At 50.5% G+C, this 16,954-nt stretch overlaps 1 protein-coding gene and 1 non-coding gene across 3 annotated transcripts; both read right to left on the bottom strand.

Annotated features, from left to right (window-relative positions):
• Positions 1 to 3,345: 3,345 nt before the first annotated feature.
• Fbrs (fibrosin) lies at positions 3,346 to 16,444 on the bottom strand. 2 transcript variants are annotated; one of them, NM_010183.2, is made up of 18 exons: positions 15,214 to 15,901; positions 14,744 to 14,923; positions 13,957 to 13,992; positions 13,841 to 13,870; positions 12,028 to 12,076; positions 11,638 to 11,938; positions 10,019 to 10,317; positions 9,617 to 9,819; positions 9,462 to 9,506; positions 9,170 to 9,265; positions 8,863 to 8,931; positions 7,970 to 7,999; positions 7,523 to 7,594; positions 7,077 to 7,194; positions 6,905 to 6,985; positions 5,609 to 5,692; positions 5,264 to 5,471; positions 3,359 to 5,170 (listed from the first exon to the last, which is right to left on the bottom strand). In NM_010183.2, the coding sequence occupies exons 1-18, from the start codon at positions 15,658 to 15,660 to the stop codon at positions 4,576 to 4,578; spliced, it is 2,943 nt and encodes a 980-aa protein (NP_034313.2). In that variant the 5' UTR covers positions 15,661 to 15,901; the 3' UTR covers positions 3,359 to 4,575. The 2 variants fall into 2 exon arrangements, with proteins under 2 accessions (XP_006507411.1, NP_034313.2); XM_006507348.4 differs by lacking the exon at positions 9,462 to 9,506 and having other exon boundaries at positions 3,346 to 5,170; positions 15,214 to 16,444.
• On the bottom strand, positions 5,472 to 5,608 carry Mir7060 (microRNA 7060). Its single transcript, NR_106027.1, has one exon. It is a non-coding gene; the product is annotated as a microRNA 7060 (primary transcript).
• Positions 16,445 to 16,954: the final 510 nt, after the last annotated feature.

Genomic DNA, 16,954 nt, shown 5'->3' with positions numbered 1-16,954 from the left:
CATACCTAGTACTGTGTGTGTACAGGTGTCTTGCCTGCATGTTTGTTCTCTGTGTGCCACATTCCTGCCTGGTGCTCACTAGAGGCCAGAAAAAGTTACAGGTGAGTATAAGTTGCCATGTAGGTGCTAGGAATAGAACCTGGACCTTCTGAAAGAACAGCCTCTTTCTATTTGTTTTTTGATATGGTTTCTTTGTAGCTCTGATTATCCTGGAAATTTCTGTATAGACCATGCTGGAATTGGACCCAAGAGATCTATCTCCCTTGGCAGTGCAGGGATTACAAGTATATGCCAGACCTGTGCTCTTAATTGTGGAGCCATCTCACCAGCCCCCAAATATTAATAACCTTTTTTTTTTTCTAGACAGTTTCTCTGTGTAGTTCTGGCTAAACTAGACCTTTTTCTATAGACTAAGCTGGCCACGAACTCACAGAGATCTGCTTGATTCTGTCTCCCAAGTGCTGGGATTAACACACGCACCACCACTGGTATACTGGTACCACACAATACACTGCCCTGGCATCTTAATGTTTATAATAGCTACTGTGCTAGGCTTGCTCTAATATCACTTCCTAATATCAGCCTCTCTACAGGAATTAATTTGAGCCTAGTTTTCCTTAAATACTGACAATTCTTTCTGGAGTTGCCCTGAGCATGGATTGAAGTTTACAAAGAGAAATCAATGGGGCTAGTGGCTAGGAGGCTAGATAAAAAAGGGCAGCCCTTAAATTCTTTGCATTCTCAACACAGCCATGCTAACTGCAGGTTCTGAGAATCCAACATCCTCTTATGGCCTCCTGGAGCACTATGCATACTCAAAGTGCTAGAATTTTCTTCACACGGTATGTTTGTTGCACTTTTCTTATTAATAGAATGCCAAATGCCAGGTAGGCTAGGATTTATTTATCCTGTCCCCTGCTACTAGTTTAGGCCTCGGCACAATGGATGTAGTCAATAGTAGTTTACAGGAAAAAAAGCAGCTCATTTGAGTTGGGTGCTGGTAAGAGGTAGAAACAAAGCGGGAGGAGAAAATCAGGCATATGAGAGCACTCCATTGGGTATCAGAAGTGTATGTTGGAAGACACTTTGGAAAGGTTGGACATACCCTGGTATGTACTTTATTAAACCAAATATAGTGGCCAAAACCTATAATCCCTGCCCTTGGAGGGTAAAGGCAGGATGACAAAGGCCAGCCTGGGGTGAGTACTTAGTGAAACCATGCTTGAAACATGAAAAAACAAGCTAAGTATAGAATGGAGGTTACAAACTTGTTCACAGGATCAGTCCCCCTTTTCAAAACATTTTAAGCAGTCAGAGAAATAACTGGAGCAATCAAGACCTGAGAACAGTGGTTTTCTGAATCAGTGTGTAGTTTTGTATTTTTCCTCTATCACTACATGCCCTCAGGTTTCTAATTTTCTTTACTGTTGAAGCATATCTTCCCTAACTTGTTTCACAGGTACTGAGGATCCCGCCAACCCAAGGCTTTACATATACTGGAGCAGCATTCTACCAGTGAACTATATCCCCCACCTTATCAGATTTCCTTGAACCAGGGCCTTGCTATGTAACTGTGCAGCCATGGTGGCTGTGAACCCCTATCTCCTGCCTTTGTCTCCTAAGTGTTGGCTTTATTTATTTATTTATTTATTTATTTATTTATTAATATTTTGAGTCAGGGTCTCTGAACACAAGAGAACCGCCATCCCTGCCTCCCAAGTTCTAGGATTAAAAGCATGTGCCTCCACATACATCTTAATTTTTGTTTAAGCAGGGTTTCTCTGTGTAGACCTGGCTATCCTACAACTTGCTCTGTAGACCAGGCTGGCCTTGAATTCACAGAGATCTGCCTGCTTCTGCCTCCCAAGTATTGGAAGTAAAGGCAGTGTGCTACTATGACTGGCTAGGTTTTTTTGGTTTTTTGAGGCAGGGTTTCTCTGTGTAGCCCTGGCTGTCCTGGATCTCACTTTGTAGACCAGGCTGGCCTCAAACTCAGAAATCTGCCTGCCTGTGTTTTTTTATCATACATTTATCATACTGGTGCACTAATGTTTGCCAGCAGGGACTGATGTGCACCACGTGCATGCCTGGTGCCTGAGGAGATCAGAAGAGGGCAGAGGACTCTCTGGAACAGAAGTTACAGGTTGCTATAAGCCCACACGTAGATGCTGGAAGTCAAACCAAAGTCCTCTGTAGGACAAAAAGTACTCTAAACTACTGGGCCACTTCTCTTCAGCCCAGATTTTCACAACATTTTGTTGTTTGTTTGGTTTCTGTTTTTCGAGACAGGGTTTCTCTGTATAGCCCTGGCTGTCCTGGAACTCACTCTGTAGACCAGGCTGGCCTCGAACTCAGAAATCCACCTGCCTCTGCCTCCCGAGTGCTGGGATTAAAGGCATGCGCCACCATGCCCAGCTCACAATATTCTGTTTAAGGCTTTAAAAAATAGTATATGAGTATTTTACTTGCATGCATATATCTGCACCACATATACAGCTGATGCTCTCAGAGGCCAGAAGTGGTCAATGGATCTCCTGGAACTAGAGTTGCAGATGGTTGTGAGCATCAAGGGTGTTGGCAACTGAGTCTAGCTCCACTGACAGAATAGCAAGTGTTTTGTTTGGAGACAGTCTCACTACAAGCCAGTCTCTGGCTGGCCCAGAATTAAATATTCAGACTAGGCTTGCTTGAATAAAGGCATGTATCACCATGCCCTTCCTTGCAGCCAAGTGCTCTTAACCATTTCTCCAGTCCCACACCAAGGGTTCTGTTTTTGTTTTATTTTGTTGGAGGTGGAGTCTTACGTGGTAGCTCTGGCCGCCCTGGAATTCATTGTGTAAACCAGGCTGGCCTCACCTCAGAAATCCACCTGCCTCTGTCTGCAGAGTGCTGAGGTTAAAGGCCTGTGTCCCTATGCCCAGCCATACACCGGAGTGGTTTTCTGAGTTGGGATTATTAGGTACTTTTCCTCTGAACTTTGTGTTTATGTGTTTGTTTTGTAACTGACAATATTGTTTTGCCAAAAAACAATATATCATAAAAATTATTAATCTTTTCTAACATATATGCACAAACAGAAAGAGAACACACAACAAACAGAAAGAGAACACACACCAAATAGTGGCTATGCTACCCCTGGAGACGGTTCAGTGTCTTTCTGCATTATTTGAATCGAATGTATTTGAAAAACACCAACACGCATCATTAAACAACTCACCCATCTGGAAGTAGGGGGGGCACCCTTGATCAGGACATGGTCAGTACTGTCCTCACTCTTTCCTCATTCTGGGACCCAGTACAACCCATGACGGATAACTCACACAGACTCAAAGAGGAGCCGGAGGGTAGGGGGTAATCTCATTGTAACACTCATTTTTATATAAATATTCGCAAGTCATGTTACAGAATAAGCCCCACTGGGGAAAAAGTCAACGTTATGGTTTTGTTAAACTGAGCCCTGCCTTCTATTTGGGGCCCAGCCTGGAGGTGCCTGCTGCTTTGGGAAGCCTGGGGCTGCTGCTGGGAGGCTGCTAAAGAAGCTGCCTATGTTGCCCACCCCTGAACCAACCCCCTTCTTTGGTGTGTGTTTCACGGTGGCCTTCTCTGGCCACCTCTCCCTCCCTTAGTTTGGGACAGGTTTCTGTGGAACAGGGCCCAGGAATCCTGGGGGGCACTTAGAAATGGGGTGGTGGTAGGGACTTAGCCATTAAAAGGTGGAATCTGAAGCTTAAAGGCTGAGCCTTCTTAGAGCTGTGGGCCACACAGAATTAATAGGAACAAGTCTAGAGAAGCCTGGGCTGACAGCCAGGTCCTATTGCTCTTCCCTCCAGCTTATAGTCTAGGTCCCTTTCCCCGTTGGTCTACCTCCTTCTGGATCCCACATACCCAGGGTCAAGCCCTGGGTCCCTGCCTGTCCTCTCCAGGCTCTTCCCTGGGACACCCTACCAGAGGTTAGAGAGGCCAGAGGCTAGGAACACAGCACCAGTCTGAGGATTTAATTAACCAGGAAGGGAATTATAGGGAGGGGCACCCCTGTAAAAATGTACAAAAGGTCTGGGGGATTTGTGGAAGGGGTGATAAATATGTACATGAAACCCCTATTCCTTTAGTTCCTCCTTCCTCAGCCCTCGGAGGGCATGAGAACTTGGGTGGTAGGCGAAAGGGAGGGGGGCACTTTGGCCTCTGGCTTAGTGAGCCCTTGGGGAGGCAGGCCAAGGGCCTAGAGGCCCTTAGAGGGGGCATTGGTGCACCTTAAGTCATGAGCCATAACCTCTGAAATAACCCCCTCATGCACACGCACACACTTCTCTCTAGAGGCTAGTGACCTCTGTCCTCCCAGTGACCCCACAGTCCACGAGATACTTGCGTGTGTGTGTGTGTGTGTGTGTGTGTGTATGTGTGTGTGTGTGGGGGGGGGGGGTCTGGGGATTCTATTCCCAGGTCCATGACTTCAGAGATGACCATGAAATTGTGACCTTTGCCTTCCAACCCTGGCTTAAAAACTTCAGCCCTAGGACTTTTGTCACAAGGTATGGGGAAAGGGGGTGGAGCTTTGCCCCTGCCCCTCACCTCTCCTCACCTGTCAGCCCGGGCTGGGCCAGGGGCCCTAGGTGGGGAACTGGGCCGGGGGGCGGGCACAAGAGGTGGTGGTGCTCCTAAAAGGGCTCCTGGTGGGGTCTTGCTGAGAAGGTGAGGGGTTCCTGGAGTTGCAGTAGGTGGTGGTGGAGGAGCCAAACGGCTGTATAGCAGTGGATGAGCAGGGTCTAGACTATAGAGGCGGGCAGCAGCCATGGCCCCTGGTCCAGTCAACTCCTCACCTGCCTCATAGAAGCGTGGTGGCCTGGCCAGGCGTGGGGGCCCTGCCAACCAGGTTGGCTCTGGGAAGCCTGCACAGCGCTCTGGCAGGCTAGGGCCAAGAAATGGGGGTGGCCGAGGCCTCTCCAAAAGCAAGTGAAGACCTTGAGGCCCAGTGGTTGCAGCAGCGGCAGCAGCGGCAGCAGCAGCAGCAGCTGCAGCGGCAGCAGCGGCGGCGGCAGCAGCAGCAGCCTCTTCTTTCCGCTCTTCTTTTACCCGCACAGACTCTTTGGCTGGTCGGGCTCCTTCCTCGCCAGCCCTGGCCTTAGGAGTAGCAGGAGAAACTCGAAGCTGAGGCCGTGAGAAAGGGAGGTCCCTGGTGGGGAGGGAGACAAGGAGACAGAATGGAGGAACTTCTGTGGCTGACAGCACTGGAGTGGGTTAGGTGGCAGTTGTGTAGAGGACATACCTGTCCTTCTCCTCCTTGGTGACAGAGGGCTCTCTTCGCTCCATAGGTCGCTCCTTATCTGAGCCTGGTGTCCGGGCAGTTTCAGGGGGACGGACCCAAGCAGGAAAGGCAAGAGGACTGCGGTGCAGGCGGCCCCATGGGTCTGGTGGGGAGGCAAAGGCTGGTGGGGCTCCTGGGCTTTCTTTCTGGGCAAAGACGGCGCTGGAGTCTGAGTAGAAGGTAGAGTAGAAAGTGACAGGGGCCGAGAGGAGGATGCTCTACAGAGAGCATCACAAGCCCAGCTTGAGCCTATAGCCCCTCGGTTGCAGCTTCCATCCCTCATTTCCCATTCTACCCAGCACTCACTGAATGTGGGGCTGCCCAGGCCTCCAAAGGCCCCGTTGGAGAGAGCAGCCAAGGAGGCAAAGCTTGTGGGACGCCCAAAGGGATCTGTGGGAAGAAAGGGGGACTGGTCAGAGCACAGGCAATCCAACTCTGAGCCGCCCAAAGAAGCAGTGGGGAAGAGGCAAATCAGCAATGAAGCTGGACACTTGGTGGCTTAGTTGTTTTGTTATTTATCCTTTGAAATAGGGTTCTCAGTATATAGTTCTGGCTGGCCTGGACCTCACAGATATCTACCTGCCTCTACCTCCCCCAGTGTTGGGATTAAAGGCATTTATAGCCAGCTCTTAGTGACTCAGTTTTAACAACCATGTACTGGGCATTTCTTGGGTCAGGCCAGACACCGCACAATCTCCTGGAGTAAAAAGGACAATTCCCATTTTCAAATGATGAAACAGGCTCAGAGAGGTGAAATGACTTGCCAAAGGAATCTAGCTATAAAATGACACCATCAACCTGGAGCCTCTCTGATTTTAAAAGTCAAATTCTTATCTGTACTCCCACTCCAGACACCTGAGACCTCTTAACAGCTCTCAATTCTGCTTGCAAACTACTAACTAGCCTCTAGACTTGTGCTGGCTTCACCCTATTTGAAATACCTTTCTCAGGCTGATTCTAACTTCATACTTATCACAAATCTGTCAGAATTAACTAGTCTACCGCTACGTGGGATCCTCAGAGTCTTTTTTTTTTTTTTTTTTTTTTAAGATTTATTTATTTATTATATGTAAGTACACTGTAGTTGTCTTCAGATACACCAGAAGAGGGCACCAGATCTCATTACGGGTGGTTGTGAGCCACCATGTGGTTGCTGGGATTTGAACTTCAGACCTTCGGAAGAGCAGTCGGGTGCCCTTACCCACTGAGCCATCTCACCAGCCCCCTCAGAGTCTTTATAGCTGGAAAGCTGACCTGGGGTTCAACTTTTTTTTCCCCACCCATGAATCTCCCCAGGAAACTTTCAAGTCCCCTAGGGCAATGACCTTGCTGTCTTGGGCCTGCAGAGCCTTCCTTCTCTACTCTTTCCCAGGTGAAACACTATCTATCCTCTGTCCCACAAGCAGAGTGGGAACCATGCTGCCTTCCACACTCATTCCACAGAAGAGGGAACCACACAGCTCAGAGTAGGGAGAATAACTAAGGTCACACAGTAAAGAGAATCCTAACTACCCAACTTGAGTTGTCCTTAGGTCTGGTTTCCATCTCTACCTCCATGTTTAGAACAGGGTATAGGAAATCCAAAATTCTCTTGGCTCTTACCAATGTGGGTACTGGGGCTCAAGAAGGGTCCATGGGCCCCAGGAGCTGTTGTGAAAGGATTGGCTGCAGCATGGACGGCTCCTGGGGCAGAGAAGAGGGAGAGTCTGATGAGGATGAGTGAGAGCAAGGTGGACATTGGGCCATAGGCTCTGAGAGGGCTGGCTAGACTCACCAGTCGCAGTGAAGAGAGAGGCCGGGTGGGAGAGCTCCTGCCCAGGGGGCAGGGCCCCATAGGGCCCCGGAAGGCAGGGTAGGAGGTCGTTCCGAAAGTCAAGCTTGTGGGAGTCACCCTGCATGGGACACGGCGAGGGCCAGTGAGGAGCTAGGTCTGGTCTAGATTCTTTACCCCTTTATAGCCTGTTATTCTTAGGTCATCCCTGGCTCTTATCTCTTTTACCACTAACTTCCCTCCAAGAGCTTGCTGGCACCAAAAAAGACTTCAGTGCTTTCTACATCTTTTAGCATCTTCTCTAACCATTCCAGTAACTAGGCAGAGAACCCGGGTGCTATAGAACTGCTTAGGATGAGAGAGAAAATGAGCTTTGTTGAAGATACTACCCAGAGTTCAGACAACCCGACTCTCAAGACCCACTCTCCCAAGCCCTCCAGCCCCAGTACCTTCATCTTTTCCTGGTGTCTCAGGATCATGTAAGCCACACGAACGTGCATGGCACACCATTTTCCTGGTTTCTGTCGCCCCAGGATGACCAAAGGGAAAGGGAAGGAAAAATGTTCACTCATCACCCATCCCAGGTCTGGCCCTGGGCCCAGCCTTGCCACACAGCATCCTCAACCATCATCCCTACAACTGAGGGATGACTAGCTTAATCTTAAAGCCTAAGGAAACTGAGGCTCAGAGAGATGAACTGTTTTGCCCAAGGTCCCATGGCCAGGTATATCTAAGACCAGGCTGTGACTTAAAAGCCCTTACTTTCTATTGTTTTACACCTGGCTGCCTTCACATCTTGAACTTAATTTTTCCCAATCAGGATCCCACCAACCATAGCCAAACACCCTGAAACCAGCCCCCAACCTCATGCAGCCTGAGATCCTCACCAAACTCACCCTCAAAGGTGGCCGGAAATGATCAGGGATCTGGGGATGGTAAAGGAGAGATTGGAGGCGATTCAGACCTGTTTACTGACCCAAGTGTCAAATCTCTTACAGCACTGTTCCCACAATTTCCCTGTTACTACAGCTTCCTCAAACCATTCTTGGCGGTGTCAAAACTCCTTTCCCACTTTCCCCCACTACAGGTATGGCTCCTTCTGTATTAGGTTTCCCCCCACTACAGGTATGGCTCCTTCTGTATTAGGTTTCTGAGCACAATCCTAGGGTGGTACCCTGTTGGGATGGCTACATAGGATAGGTTTCTCTACCAGAGAAGCGTCTGTCCTCTAACGGCTCCATACAGGAAAACTCTAAGGGGAGGAGCCTTTTAAGGGAGTCAGAAAACTTTAGTCTTTCCTTCAAGACACATGTCCTGTACTTTTCTCACAGTATTCTCAGAACCCTGGGGTCTGAGACATGTGAGGCATAGGGGGAAAGACTTTGGTCATTTTACAAAGGTTAAGTTTATCTTTGCATGGACAGGGCTTCCTGATATGATGCTATTTGGGAAAAAAAAATCTGTGACTTACATTTGAAGACCCCTATCAAAAAATCAGTCTTGCTAGAGCTATAACTCAGTAGTAGATGCATGTGTGAGGCCTTAGGTTTGATATCTAGAATCACACCAAACAAAGAAAACTAAAATACAAAACTACTGCTCTATTAATTACTTCATTCTTCTTATTAATATCATCAACCTTCTACTCCCATGCCGGGGTAGACCTGTTAGACAAAAGTTCTCTCTTTAGACACCTAAGGGAAGAACCAAGAACTCACCCTCTCTCGTCAATTCTGCTTTCCCTCAGCATACTTTCCAACTCCCCCAGGACCTGCCCTGCCCCCCTCACCTGTGTCCCCTTCTGGGGTAGCCCGCTCAGCACTGGCCCCAGTCGTGGTGGCAGCTCAGGGTTCGTGTTCTGGGAAAGGGGAGTGAAGGGGAGTGTAGGGATCAGACAGCAGAGCCAGTACCAAGTTAAAAAGGGGTCTAGAACTAAGCTGGAAAAAGGGTCAAGAGAGGGATCGTGGCTTTGCAAAAACTTGGGTCCAGAAGGGAGAATGGGGGCTAGAAACATTTTGGGGAATGGGAAACAGGTAAAGGGTTCCAGGATGTTTATAAGGGATGGGAGGTAGTAGTTGTCTGGATTAGGAGCTCACCTTGGGCTGGAAGGCCCCCTGCAGGGAGCCAAAGGAGACAGCTGGTGGGAGACCCGGAGGGAGCCCGGGCACAGCGGGAGGGAAGGCCATGTACGGCTGTGGAGAGAAGGGCACTAGTCCAAGAAGGGAGTGGAGATGCAGCCCAGGTCTGCTCTACCCATTAGTTCTTTGGCTTCCACCCTAACACCCCCAAGGAGCTTTCTCAAGCTCAGGGTTCGTGCTTTTGGAGGTGAAGACTGGACTCCACTGATACATACATTCCCACACTTCACACACCCTCACACACACTCACATTATGTCGGAAAAGGCCTTCCATCTTTCCTGGGTATTTCTCAAACTAGGGAAGAAAAGGGAAGAGTAAGCTGGCAGCCAGGGGGCCAGGGTCTTCCTTTCCCTGTAGGAGACACTTTCCCTTAGGCCTCAGCAGCAGCCCAAGGAGGAGCTCACCATGTGGCCGTGGGGAGGCAGCAGGCCCGGGGGGTAGGGAGTGAAGTGCTGGTGGGTGTGCTGGTGGGTGTGCTGGTGCTGGTGGTTGTGCTGGTGGAACTGGAAGGCCAGGGGCCGGGCCGAGCCCCCTGCTCCCACCACCTCAGGGCCACCCTGGGCATTCAGGTAGCGTGAGTTCAGGTCCTGGCCGATCAGGTCCTGCTCTGTGGGAGGGGAGGGGAGGGGAAGAAGGCTTTAATATCTGGCGCCACCGAGTCAGCCTCTTTGGGCCAAGGTGACTGGCCTTCCCTTTAGCCTTGAGCCACTCCCTCCACAGGCCCTTGGTTCCTGCCAAAGCCAACTGAGCCCATCCTTGGGGCCATGGCCCCCCACCACTCCACCCTGCCAGGACCCCAAACTCACCAGAAAGGGCGTTAGCAGCTGAGGCCCCAGGGTGCCCTGGCACCTGCAGCAGAGGTGGGGGTGGGGGCAGGGTGGGGCCAGGGGAGACCAAGGAAGGGTGGTGGGGTGGTGGTGGGCGCAACCCATGGGGAGGAAAGCTGTGGGTGGACAGAGGCAGGGGCAGTGAGGGCGTCGGGGGCCGGTGGGTGAGCTGCGCGGACGAGGAGGAGGCAGATGAGGAGGAGGAGGACGAAGAGGATGATGAGGGGGGAGGCTGAGCCACGGGAGGGGCCGGGGCCTTGGGGGGCGGCCGTGAAGAGCTGGGGAGAGAAGTGGGGAGATGAGTGAGGGGGTGGGAGGTGCTAGCTCTAACAGGAGGTGGGTCAGAAGCCTGGGTGGTGATGTGGCCTTGGTTCTCCAACATGGGAGATGGTAGAACTTGGCCCCCAGGGACTCCCTGCAGAGAATCCGGTCTCGGGATGAGATGCCTCCCACACCCAACAACCCCTTCTCCTCTTTAGATCTAGTTTCTACAAAGATGCCTCTGTCATCACTTGCCATATGACTTTCTTTTCTGACTCAACCACAGCATACAACAGAGCATTCATTTTGATGCTTAATTACAATGAGCACCAGAGCCACCACCCTAAGATAATAGAAGCAATACCACAATATCCTATCCTACTACTCAGGTATCCTCAACTCCATGCCCATCTTGCCATCAACACCCTGGGTGACCTTGAGCAAGTCACTGCCCCTCTCTGAGCCTTAGTTTTCTCAATAACAACAATGATGATGAAGACAGACAACAATGAAGAACCCATAAAAGTAGAGCCATTAATTCTTAACCCTTAGCGAGTACTTACTGTAGACCAACTGCTGGCATTGGCTCTACAAGTCAATGTAAGACTCCAACATGTCGCACCACCTTCCCCAATGTTACTGTAGCCATGCAACCATCTGTACTATACCAATTCTTTTCTAGAACACAACTCACTTCTTTTGTCTATTCTAAGTAGTAACATGTGAAATCAAAAAGTTAAAATATTAGCTAAATTTTCCTAAAGCAGCTTACTTTGCCTATTTTAGAGTTTACCAAGGCAAGACCTGAAATCATCCCATGTTTTGCTAATGATGTGTACACACTTTGGGAAACACTGCTTTCACTCAGAATCAATCCTCAAAATAGCTTTGAGAAAGAGGTACTATTGTTATTTCATCTCATAAGAAAGAGAAAATTGAGGTTTAAAGAGGTCAAGCGATTTGTTAAAAAAAAAAAAAAAAATCACACACCCAGTAAGTAGCCAGTCTGAATCCAGGTCTGACTGACACTCAAGTCAGCACTGTTAATCATCAAGTTAGTACTTCCCAAAGTATGTTTCCAAGAACATTATCTGTGGCAGATGCACATTACACAAAGTTTTCACCAGCATATACAGCTACAAAAAGGCCCAAACTGGACAGCCTATACATGAATGTATAAAGGACTGAAGGAAGTCCTGCAGTAATCTCTTTAAATTTATTTTACCCAGTGTCACTCAGACTTTCCAATCTCAGAATCCTCTACCAAGTCAGACTGTTTCCACGTCCCAGTTATGGAATACAGCCCTTGCAGATCAGAACGGACCCTGTAAACTCACCTGCCAGTGCTGAGGTCCAGGCTGCTGCCATAGGGAGAACTTCGGAGGCCGAAGGGTGAGACCCGAAGCTGCAGCTGGTGCTGGGGTGGGGGTGGCAGACTGGGGGTAGCTGGTAAGGGTGTAGGGGATGAGACAGGAGGCCGAGGGGCTGGTGGAGGTGGTGGATCCTTTGGGGGGAAAGGCACTAGCAGCGGGTCGGGCCCCGGGGGCTGCTCTTGGCTCCGCTCCAGGCCCGACACTTTAGGGACCACAGACAGTTTTGCTTCACAGTTCCCATTGAAGGTGCCATGAGGACCCGAGGCTGTGAGTGCAGGATGGTAGACATGCTTAGCAGTAATTCATGCTCACCCGTTTCTCCTTCCTGCTTCCTTCCCAGCCCTTAGGACCAACCTTTGCTGGTCGAGACAGTGAAGGAAGGGTCGAGGTCATCATCTGAGACCTGGTGAGAGGCAGAGCAGGGTTAGGTGTTGAAGACTTGTCTAGGTCATCAGCCTAGCTGTCATCTATTGGAATGTTGTTGGCTTTAGGGGACTTAAGAAGGGAGTAGGCCACTGAGGCCCAAATTCTGCTATGCCAGAGATGGTAAAGATGACAGCAGATCAAAGTAATGTCAACTAAGACTAACTGCTGGAGAGCTGCAGAGATGGCTAAGTGGTTAGAACTAGACCCAAGTTAGATTCCCAGTATCCATGTCAGGTAGCTCACAACGGCCTGTAACTCCAGGTTCAGGGGAAATTGATTCCTCTGGTCTCTGTAGGCATCTGTACTCACTCATACAGACACATATACATAATTAAAAAGTAATAAAAGAATCTTTTTTGTTTGTTTTGAGATAGGGTCTCAATATGTAGCCTTGGCTGGTCTCAAACTCAGAGACCCGCCTGCCTTTGCCTCCTGAGTGCTAGGATTAAAGATATACATCATTATGACTGGTCCTAATAATCTTTAAAAAACAAACTAGACTAACTGCTGATTCAAAACACTATCTGGCCTGCTGATATGTATGGTTTGAAAATATTAACAACAACAACAACAAAACCCAAAATGAAACAGACAAACCAAAACCAAAATGAAGTAACAAACCAAACCCTTAAAACTGATCAGAGCTGGAAAGCCCATGTTAAAACACAGATGAAGGCCTTTTGACAATACTCCCCTATTCTCATGTAGCAATAATTAGTTAAAATTGGATAGTGACCCCAGTCCTGTAGGTAGACCACAACCCTTTAGCTCACCATAATCACTTTCTAAAAACTGTGAGAAGGAAAAAAAAAAAGACAAGCCTCAGGAGTATAAATGTAGTTTCTTATGGAAGTAAAGGGGTGAAACACCACCGTCAAGGGCACATGATCTCCCAACAGTCACTAATGAGAAACTGAAAGAGCTTTCCAGGATGGGTATCTGCACTCATCAACCATGGTCTGATGTCCTCACTACAAGACTCTAATCATACAAAAACTGCTGCCGGGCGTGGTGGCGCATGCATTTAATCCCAGCACTCGGGAGGCAGAGGCAGGCGGATTTCTGAGTTCAAGGCCAGCCTGGTCTACAAAGTGAATTCCAGGACAGCCAGGGCTACAGAGAAACCCTGTCTTGAAAAAACAAAAAACAAAAAACAAAACAAAACAAAAAAAAACCCATGTGGGTGGAGGGGTGGCATGTTTGGAGAGACAGATCAGCAGTTAAGAGCCCTGGCTGTTCTTGCAGAAGATCCAGGTTCAACTCCTACCACCCACATGGAGGCTCACAACTGTCCAGTTCCTGAGGATATGCAGGCATACATGCAGACAAAATACCCACACACAAAATTAAAAGCAAAACACAAACCAAACAAACCCTCAAATCAAACAAAACCAACCAACAACCAAAAAATAAAAACAAAACCAAAAAAAAAAAAAAAAAAGCCCAGGGTCATCAAGATAGCTCAACAGGTAAAAGCACTTGTGACGCCTGATGGCCTGAGTTCCACCCCATGTTAGAAGGAGAACTGACCCTTCAAAAACACATGGACACTGTGGCCTCACCTCTCAACCCAATACCTTTTTCTTCTCTCCCTTCCTCCTCAAAACTTAATTCTGGTTCAATATGCCCCATGTTCCCATTTAGGAAGGATGTCTATTGTTTGTGGGAGTTGTTCAAACTGCAGGCTGCTTGCTTAAACCCCCACAATAGTGCCCACCCAACAGCTCCTGGCCCCACTCACCCTCTCATCCAGATCACTTTCTGCGTCACACTGAGAAGATAAAGAGAAAGACATCAGGGGATAGGAGAGGGACCCAACAGGGAAGGGATGGGCCATTACAGGTAGGTGACACTTACTATATATCCAGCTTCCAGAGAGTGACGGGAGAAGGCCTGAGAAAGACCAGAGTCCAGAAGTAAGGGAGGCTGACTGACCAAGCAACTGTACAAAGCCACTACTCCCAGCAAGACCTTCAAGAGGACTTAAAAGCTACTCTCCATCATGCTCTTGTTTCTCTGTTTACTTCCACCTCCGCTACCAACCAGCTTACTATTTTCCTAATACTCTAGGTTCTCAAATCTTAAAACTGTATTCAAAACAACTTTTCCTCACTTCTTTCCTCAGCAAACTTCTGACTACACTGGGGCCCAAGACGTTCTAGGGGGCTTTCCCTAACCGCAACCCTCTGCCCATCCCCCAGACAGAATGAGTGGCTTCCTCATGTGGGTTTCTGTAGCACTTTGCCTAGATCTCTCCCAGATCACTGCCTTACACAGCTGCTCAAGCTAGTCTAGGTGCTTGCTTTTTGGCTGTTTCTTTCCCCTTAGGCTGCCACCAGCTAGAGGAAAGGACAGGACATCTCTTATTTATAATTCAGCTGTCTTTGATGTATCTCTTGAATTATCAGCTTGTTAGTAGTATACATAGCACAAGCAAAAGCAAGTGAGTTTGACTCTAGTTAGGTCCTTCAGACCTGGATTGGAGATGGGGCTGCTGTCCAATTTGTTCTGCCTTCCCCTGTGCTCCTAGACACTAGGATTACTGCTGGGATCGGCAGTTGTGATGCTCGTGGGAAGTCAGTCTACAGGAATGATATATTCCGACTGAACAAATTGGAAGGACTGGAATCTGGGACATGCTCACCTCTTTCCTTCTTCGCTTATTGGGCCATTTACGGGGCCTATCCCCAGAGGGTCGGCCAGGCTCACGGTCTGAGCTGTCCCCTGGTTCCCCAGTGGCCCCACTGGAGCCCCCCCTCTTCCGTTTCCCAGAATGCTTCAGCCGATGTTCCAGTCGTTCTGGGGGCTGAAGAGATGCATCCTTCTGTAGAAGAGGTGGTGGAAATGTGGTTGGAGAAAGAAAAGCTCCTTAACTCTCTAAGGGTGACCAAGTTACTCAAGTGCCTCTCAAGCAGGGGAACCTAGGTAGTCCCCAGACACTAGCTCTACCTCCTCCCACCCCAGGGTGGGGCAGAAACCCGGCAAGAGGAGCCGGTTGCTCTGGTTTGGGGTGTCACCACTGCCCCCTCAACCCCATCCTCTGTAAGGGCTATACCCTTCTCTCTGCCCTTCTGACCCACCTCCCAAAGACCCCCAAATCCCATTAGGGCACACCTGCAAGGCCTCAAGGCTGGCAAAGCTAGCGATGGCAAAACCATCGATCAGGTCTTCCTCCTCTTCCTCCTCCTCAGGCTCCTCCTCGGCTTCTCCGTCGTCTGCGCCCCCCTCTTCCTCCTCGTCCTCTTCCTCTCCGCGGCTGCCCGAACCGGCAGGCCGCTTCCGAGCTCGCGGTCTCGGGGGTCGAGGCCTGGGTCGGGGCCGCCGCCGTCGTAGGCCCCCAGGCCGCTCTCCAGATGAAGCTGACGACCAGGGACGGGCGGGCGGCGGCGGTGACGAGGAGGATGAAGAGCCTCGCGGGGCGGCCAACAAGGCCCGGGGCGCGTCACCGCCTGGACCTCGGCGGCGCCGCTGCTCCCGATCACGGTCTCGCCGCGAGCAGCGTCTCCGTCGCCGCTCCCCTTCAGCTGCCCAGCCCGGGCCTGGGGCCGCGGCCGTCTCCATGGTGACGGCCCTCAGCGCCGCATCCGGAGGCGGCGGGGCCCGAAGCGGCCTGTCCACAGGCCCCGGGTCGCGAGCGCGGCGCTGGCGCTTGCACAGGGACGGGAGAGCTCCGGCTTCCTCTTTAAAACAGGATCCGCTGGCCTCTGGCTTGCCCCAAGGCCAAGGCCCAGAGAGCCGGCGCCGCCCCCGGGGCGACAAGCCTGAAGGCCCCCCCTGTAGGGCTGGCGGGGCCGCGACGACTAAAACTGGGCGGCCGTCCCTTTAAGGCGAGGCCTCAAATTGTCCAGCCCCCGGCCCCTTTAAGACGACTCCACCGTGTCCGGCTGGTCTAGTGCGGTGGCGGCCCCGTGCCAGGGGTCGAGGCAAGTCTCCCAGAGGAAGAGGAAGGACCACCCCTTTAAAAGGGGCGGAAAGCACGACTTCCCCTTTAAAAGTGTCTCAAGTCCTCCGGCTGAAAGAGGCCACCCCTTTAAAGAGTCCAGAGGCCTTCAAACAGCGAGTCGTCCCTTTTTAGAGAGCGTAGCTAAGTTTCTAGCCCTTCACAGGCTGTCACTTCCCCTTTAAGATGAATTTAATGAACTTCTTGCGTGGGGCAGGAGGTAGGAAAACTCCACTTGCCCCAATTCTTCCAGCAGGAGTTGTTTGTCAGCTTCTGCTGTCCCCTTTAAGACTGGCGTTGGAGTCGGCCGAGTTCGGTACCCACCCCTTTAAGGAGATTTAACGAGGTCTCCGCCTCCCGTAGCCTTGAAAGGTGCAAGGGGGCGGAGCCTGCCGTCCAAAGTCCCGGATGTGAGGCAACGGTGACGGATAGAGCTTCTCTCTCTGTCCTCCGACATAAAAGACTCTTCCTCCTTTCCTCCGTTCCTAACCGGCTTGTAGCTAGAAGGATCCGGAAAGGCCACTGGACAGTGAGGAACTCCGCCGTATCCTCCTGTTGTCTTCTTCGGCGTCTACGGCTCTTCTCCACCAGAACTTCCCTGCCCCTCCTCCCTCTTCCTCCTCAGCCAACGCCTCCTTCCTCTCTCCGCCTCCTTCCCCCTCCCTCCGAGGCTCAGTCGTTTATAGGTTGGCAAGTAAACGTCAATGCAAAGGGCGGAGTCAAAGTCGCCGGAGTGCCGGACGTAACAGCCTTCAAATGTGGGATTGGGTTGTCAGGTTAGCCCCGCCCTCCCCAGGTCTTGTGACTGGACTGGTCCGAAGTAGGTGTTTGGAGCAGTTCCTTAGGCCACCCGCCTCTTCCTGCTCTCTGTTTATTGGCCATCTACTGAGAGACAGTGCGAGGCACTGGGAGGTG

This window comes from Mus musculus, chromosome 7 (genome assembly GCF_000001635.26).
Source record: "Mus musculus strain C57BL/6J chromosome 7, GRCm38.p6 C57BL/6J".
Taxonomy (NCBI): Eukaryota; Metazoa; Chordata; class Mammalia; order Rodentia; family Muridae; genus Mus; species Mus musculus.
This window is presented reverse-complemented; position numbering and strand designations above follow the sequence as displayed.